This window comes from Vanacampus margaritifer, chromosome 8 (assembly GCF_051991255.1).
Source record: "Vanacampus margaritifer isolate UIUO_Vmar chromosome 8, RoL_Vmar_1.0, whole genome shotgun sequence".
Taxonomy (NCBI): domain Eukaryota; kingdom Metazoa; phylum Chordata; class Actinopteri; order Syngnathiformes; family Syngnathidae; genus Vanacampus; species Vanacampus margaritifer.
Window position 1 is genome coordinate 4,486,540 of NC_135439.1, and position 6,082 is coordinate 4,492,621.

At 39.6% G+C, this 6,082-nt stretch overlaps 1 protein-coding gene across 5 annotated transcripts in view; it reads left to right on the forward strand.

The window, feature by feature from the left end:
- The window catches only part of nav1b (neuron navigator 1b), a 67,561-nt gene extending 61,786 nt beyond the window's left edge, over positions 1-5,775 (forward strand). For all 5 annotated transcript variants that reach the window (XM_077573140.1, XM_077573135.1, XM_077573136.1 and 2 more), the window contains 3 exons: positions 78-196; positions 1,013-1,201; positions 1,283-5,775. In XM_077573140.1, coding sequence (XP_077429266.1) covers positions 78-196; positions 1,013-1,201; positions 1,283-1,366 — 392 coding nt within the window. In that variant the 3' untranslated portion in view covers positions 1,367-5,775. The remainder of the gene's footprint in view (positions 1-77; positions 197-1,012; positions 1,202-1,282) is intronic.
- Positions 5,776-6,082: the final 307 nt, after the last annotated feature.

Genomic DNA, 6,082 nt, shown 5'->3' on the forward strand with positions numbered 1-6,082 from the left:
AAATCCTGATCTGTCATTTTCGGGGGACGATCTCGGCATCATCCGTGCTTGAATGCGTTCTGCCGTCATCTCCTCAGGCCCGTGCTTTTTCCTGTCCTGTCCGGTCACGGTGGACGAGTTCCGCTCATGGTTCATTGACCTTTGGAACCATTCTATTATTCCCTACTTGCAAGAGGGAGCCAAGGATGGCATCAAGGTAAGAGACTATCATACATTATTTTCGTTTTTAATTGCTTTTCACTTCCGGTCCAGCTTTGTCACGGTGGCTTGATGAAAACAAGGTCATTAAAGGGGAAGTCAACCGTAAACATTTCTTGACAATAATATGTTATATGTGACTTCATGAGTCTAAATATGGATTTTCTGGTGAGTGGAATTTGAGAAAAACAGCAAAATCCAGCCGTTTTTATCCATCTCAGGGGGCGGCCATTTTGCCACTTGCTGTCGACTGAAGATGACATCAGAGCTCAGGCAATGACCAATCACAGCTCATCTTTTTTCTGAAGCTGCGCTGTGATTGGTTGGTACCTGAGACTTGATCTTCAGTTGACAGCAAGTGGCAAAATGGCCGCCCCCTGAGATGGATAAAAACGGCTGGATTTTGCTGCTCAACTCATATTCCATTAATGCAATATTAACCAGAATATCTATATTTAGACCTGTGGGGCTGTATAGAGCATAATATTGTCATTAAAAAAAGGGCTGACTTCTCCGTTAAGGCAACATAGCAGATTATGTTGCATTACTAAAGTACTGCGTGGGAAATGTGGACATCTGGTTAGCACATCTGCTTCGCCGTTCTGAGGGCTGGTTCGAATCTCGGCTCCGGCATTCCTGTGTTGAGTTTTGCCCAAAGTTAGCTGGGATGGGGCTTGGGCCAGATCCTTTAACCCAGCTCTTATTTCAGTCCGTAGTTCATGTGGTCCAAACTCAAATCACAAAAGTTGAACTAACCCATAAAGTGGTGGCGTCTTCGTTTTCAAGAGGTTCTCATTTCCCCTCCACTTTCCAGTTGCACGGCCAGAAAGCGGTCTGGGAGGACCCCGTGGAGTGGGTGAGGGGCACGCTGCCTTGGCCCTCCGCCCAGCAGGACCAGGCCAAGCTGTTCCACCTTCCTCCCCCCAGCAGTAGCCCCGGGCAGGCCGGCGAGGAGAAGTCCCGCAAGGAGACCACGCCCAGCTCAACGGAATCCGATCCGCTGGTAAGCCGGATCACCTCCTGACATCCGGCAAAAAATGACTTTCATTTGAAACGGATGCCACTGTGTCGTCCCTGCTTTTAGATGGCGATGCTTTTGAAACTTCAAGAGGCCGCCAATTACATCGAATCCCCGGACAAAGACGACCCCAGCCTGCCAAGACAGTGAACAAGCTCACACTTTCGAGAGAAAAAAAAAAGCTCATAAAAAAAAAAGTCATTGTTACTCGTCTGCTGTACTGACGGTGTACTGTGCATTCGGGAACTCTCAGAAGAAAAAAAAAGGTTTTAGGATGATTTTGGACGTCATTCCTACAATGGAAAGCTAAAAGTGAAAATCAGAGTCAAAGTATTTTTAAGAAAATATAGATGGATATTAAACATATATATATATATATATATATATATATATATACAGGAGGTCCTCGGTTTATGATGGAATTCCATTCCTACGATGGTGACATAACCCAAATTTGTTTGACATTTAAGAATTTGAGCGCCTTCGTTTGTATCAACGGTTATCTGGCGCAATTAAAAGTGAACTCGTTTTTGTTATATGGCTATCGTTCAGCCACCGGAGACTTTAAGCGGATCTATTTTCGCGACATGTTGACATGTGTAGGCTAGGGATAGACCCATTATCAGCCGGTGCCGATATCATGCAGACAAATATTTTGTATCAGATTTTTTTTTTTTATCTGACGGCCGATTAAAATTTATATTTAAATGTTTCCTGATAGCCCAATTTCTCTAAATATGCTGTAAGTGAGCATATTCTTATGTCACAGCGCCGTTTGTAGCCTGGAGATGTTGGGAGTTGGGACGATATCATGCCGATATCATGCAGACAAATATCGGTATCGGAATTATTATTTTTTTAAATCTGAAGCCCGATTAAAATTTATATATAAATGCTTCCTGATAGCCCAATTTTTCTAAATATATTCTAAGTGAGCATATTCTTATGTCACAGTGCCGTTTGTAGCCTGGAGATGTTGGGAGTTGGAACGATATCATGCAGACAAATATCGGTATCTGAATTTTTTTTTTTAATCTGACGGCCGATTAAAATTTATATTTAAATGTTTCCTGATAGCCCAATTTCTCTAAATATGCTGTAAATGAGCATATTCTTATGTCACAGCGCCGTTTGTTGCCTGGAGATGTTGGGAGTTGGGACGATATCATGCCGATATCATACAGACACATATCGGTATCGGAATTTTTTTTTTCTTTTTAAATCTGACGCCCGATTAAAATTTATATATAAATGCTTCCTGATAGCCCAATTTCTCTAAATATGCTGTAAGTGAGCATATTCTTATGTCACAGCGCCGTTTGTAGCCTGGAGATGTTGGGAGTTGGGACCGTCATAAAGCAAGGACCACCTGTATATATTGACGTGATTCACTTCAGGACCCTCTACCACCTCTTTGCCCTCAGTCCTCTTCTTAGATCGGTGCTAATAGTTCAAAAACACTTCAGGTGATGTCCAAACCAGCACCGCCTCCGCAGCGCAGCGCGGGGACATGTCGTGCTTATCCACTGAAGCTGTTTTGAAATGCGATGCAGAGGTAAAAAAAAGAAGAAGAAAAAAAAAAAAGAGTATGACAGCACAATGGACGTTGCTGAAGTTCATATCTGCTGCGTACGTCTCGTTAAGCCAAATGTTGCGCATTATGCAATCCCCTGACTTTCCAACCTGAGCAGGTGAAAAACAAAACAAAACAAAACAGATGCCTTAAAGAAGAAAAAACTTCACTGGTGCTCACGTCAGTTTAGCTCCTTTCCATTAGCAGGTTTCCAACGCCTTTCATTTTCTGCCGCTGGTCCTCAGTTTTGAACTTGTGCATCCATATTCACAAGCTGGAAAATGTTGCTGTCATACTCTTTTTTTTTTCTTTCTTTTTTTTTTCCTCCGCAACTCTTCTAGCACTTCTTTACGCTGCTTAACCTTGAAACACACAGTATCGCCACTGCTGCCATGTGCAATAAACCAGGTATTACGTTCACAGTTACTCCACCAGCAGGAGGAGAATGAAGATACAGGTTGACTCCACCTCCTTTAAAACCCAACACTAGGAATATTCGTGCCACACAGAATACATGTGCATCTTAAATATCGTGGAAAATCTTCATTTAGTTAAGTCGTTCCATTCAAAAAGTAAAACTTTTAAGTTTCGGTGAGCAAAGTGTGAAATGTTTCAACATTAAGTAAATCCTCATCAGCAGTAGTTGGCGCTGTACTGCGGCAGTTTGATAATTAGCTTACAGTGAGATAATGAAAACACATTCGGATCAAGTACCACGTCAAAAAAAAAAAAAATTGGTCTCTAATTAGCACCAACATAACTTTAAATGACATTAAAATACACTATAGTGACTTAAGCCTAGTCTAAAAAGTGTATTTAGGTTGAACATTGACACTGCACTTAAATATTGGAAATAAAAAAATAAAATAAAATAAAAAGGTTATTGAATAGTGATTCACTTAAAATATATTGCACATAAGTTAGATTGTTAAATCAAGCAGTTTTAAAATGTTACATCAGTGGTGTCAAACTCATTTAAATTAAGGGGCCACTTTCACTCAAAAGTGGGCTGGACAGGTCAAAAATATTCCCGTCTTTTTAAAATATATTATTATTATGTTTTTAATATTTTAAAATTTAATAATTACAAGTGCATTCTGAAAATATTACAATTTATTATTGTGGAGTACTATGACATTTATTTACTTATTTAAAAAAAATATATATATTTTTATCAAATCCTGACTAACAGCCAAATTTCAGAATATCATAAGTGCTTGTCAGTGCACCCTCCAGTGGACAAAATTAACAATAACAATTGTAGTGAAAAACTGCATTCCGTCATCACGGGCCAGATTGGACCCCCTGGCGGGCCAGTCATGGCCCGCGGGCCTTATGTTTGACACCCATGTGTTACATGCATTTGTAAATTTATAAACTTAAATTTACTGTTTAAAAAAAAAAAAAAGAGACTCAATGTAGGTGTATGATTGTTATTTTTCATGTTTCTGTGTGACCCGAATACTCCTTGATAAGTGTTGATCACTTCACGTAATGCGAAACCCCCAAAACATTGTTCCATATCATGTCTGTCGGTACGTATGATTGTAGAGACAAAAGTCAAAAAGGAAACGAAGGAGAGTATTAAACATGTAGCAATGTTAATTAGCTAAGAATACGATAAACGGCCGAGGAGAATGACTTGAAAGCTCACTTCACGGGCTTCATGGTCCGATCACGTCACACACTTCACCAGGAGCATCATTAAAAAAATAATAAAAAATACATAGTGACATTTAGGTACGTTCGGTGCTTTTAACGTTGTTCGCTGTCAAAAAACGATTCAGGTTTAGGTTGGCCAGATTGTTTAATAGATTCTTAGCGTAACCTTTTTTAGAGACGAGTGGCGTCACGTGAGACCATTTGTAAGAACGTGCTTGTTACAGTATTGGCCTTCGGGTCGAGTCACAATGATTCAACACTCTTTGAGGTGCTTCATGTATTTATTTTCCGTGCGCGTAAAATATAGATTGTCCCTACCTGAAGCGTTGCACACACACGTTTGCTGACCCTGTTCGGAAATTGCTGAAATTTGGCCGGATTTTCGGTGTGTGTGTGTGTGTGTGTGTAACCCGCTTTGATGTTGAATGACATTCAAATGTACTTAATTCCCGTCAATGAATGTCCCGCCCACTAATGCGATTGGTTGTGAATCGCCGACTAATTCTTTGTAAATACGTTGGCCTTGGTGCCCAAAAAACATCAATATAAAAAAAACAAAAAAACAATTGCAATCAAATCCATTTCATCTCATGGACCGGTTGTTGTGCTTCCGTACGTGTCGTAGCCGTGACTGGTTTTGTCTGGGGACGATACGATTTGCTTTTTGTTTTTTTTTGCCAAATTCGGGAGTGAAGGGATAACCCGGTGAGCCTTAAAACGGTGGTTTCGGCAGGGTTTGTTGAGTTGGAAACAGGGTAAATCGACCTCGTCGGAAATAAGAAGTCAAGATGGCCATTTCAAATTGAACCTTTGATTCCAAAACATTTGGCAAAAGCGCTTCCAATGGGGGCGGCTGTAGCCCAAACAACTTCAATGGAGGCCATTACAGGTTGCTGGATAGTCATATTTTTTCAGAAAGTCGTCATTGATTGAACAGTAAATATCGGAGGGGGGGGGGGGGGGGTATGTTATGAGAGTTCTTGAAAATGTTTTTCTGTCTTGTAAATGCATGTAAACTCGCTGTGTGGCAAATAGGAATATCGTTTGTTTTCTTTTTACGACTCCGATATTTGATATTTCCTCTTCTTTTCTAAGAATCCTTTCTAAAGGTTAAGTTCTCTATTTTGTACGAAATGTCGTTGTAAAGATTGTAAATACGGCAGCGTTCTGGATGCACGGCAAAGAAAAACTTCCCAATCGGGCGTTCCGATGAAAATGCGGATAGGTTTGACGAAAAGCGCTAGGCGGGCTCCATACCGGACATCCAACACACGTACATCCAACCACTGTTTGTTCAAATCAATAAAGTACATGTTATATTTCATCACCTTGACTTCTTGTCAATTCATTGGACCAAAAAAAATAAATAAAAAATGGCGTGTAATGCTAGCTATTAATCTTACCGAGTGAATCAAGCTAACCCCTAACATTTTGTAACAACATTTAAAATATTAGGGATTTTTTTTTGTCCATATATAGTACTTTAAACATTTTTATGAAAAAACTGGTGACTCTATTGTAAATTATAGCTTAAAAATGTTATTTTATTTCATACATTCATTTAATTGTTTTTATTATTAATTAAATAATTGGTTATTTTATTATAAATGACATTTTAAAATGTATTTGTA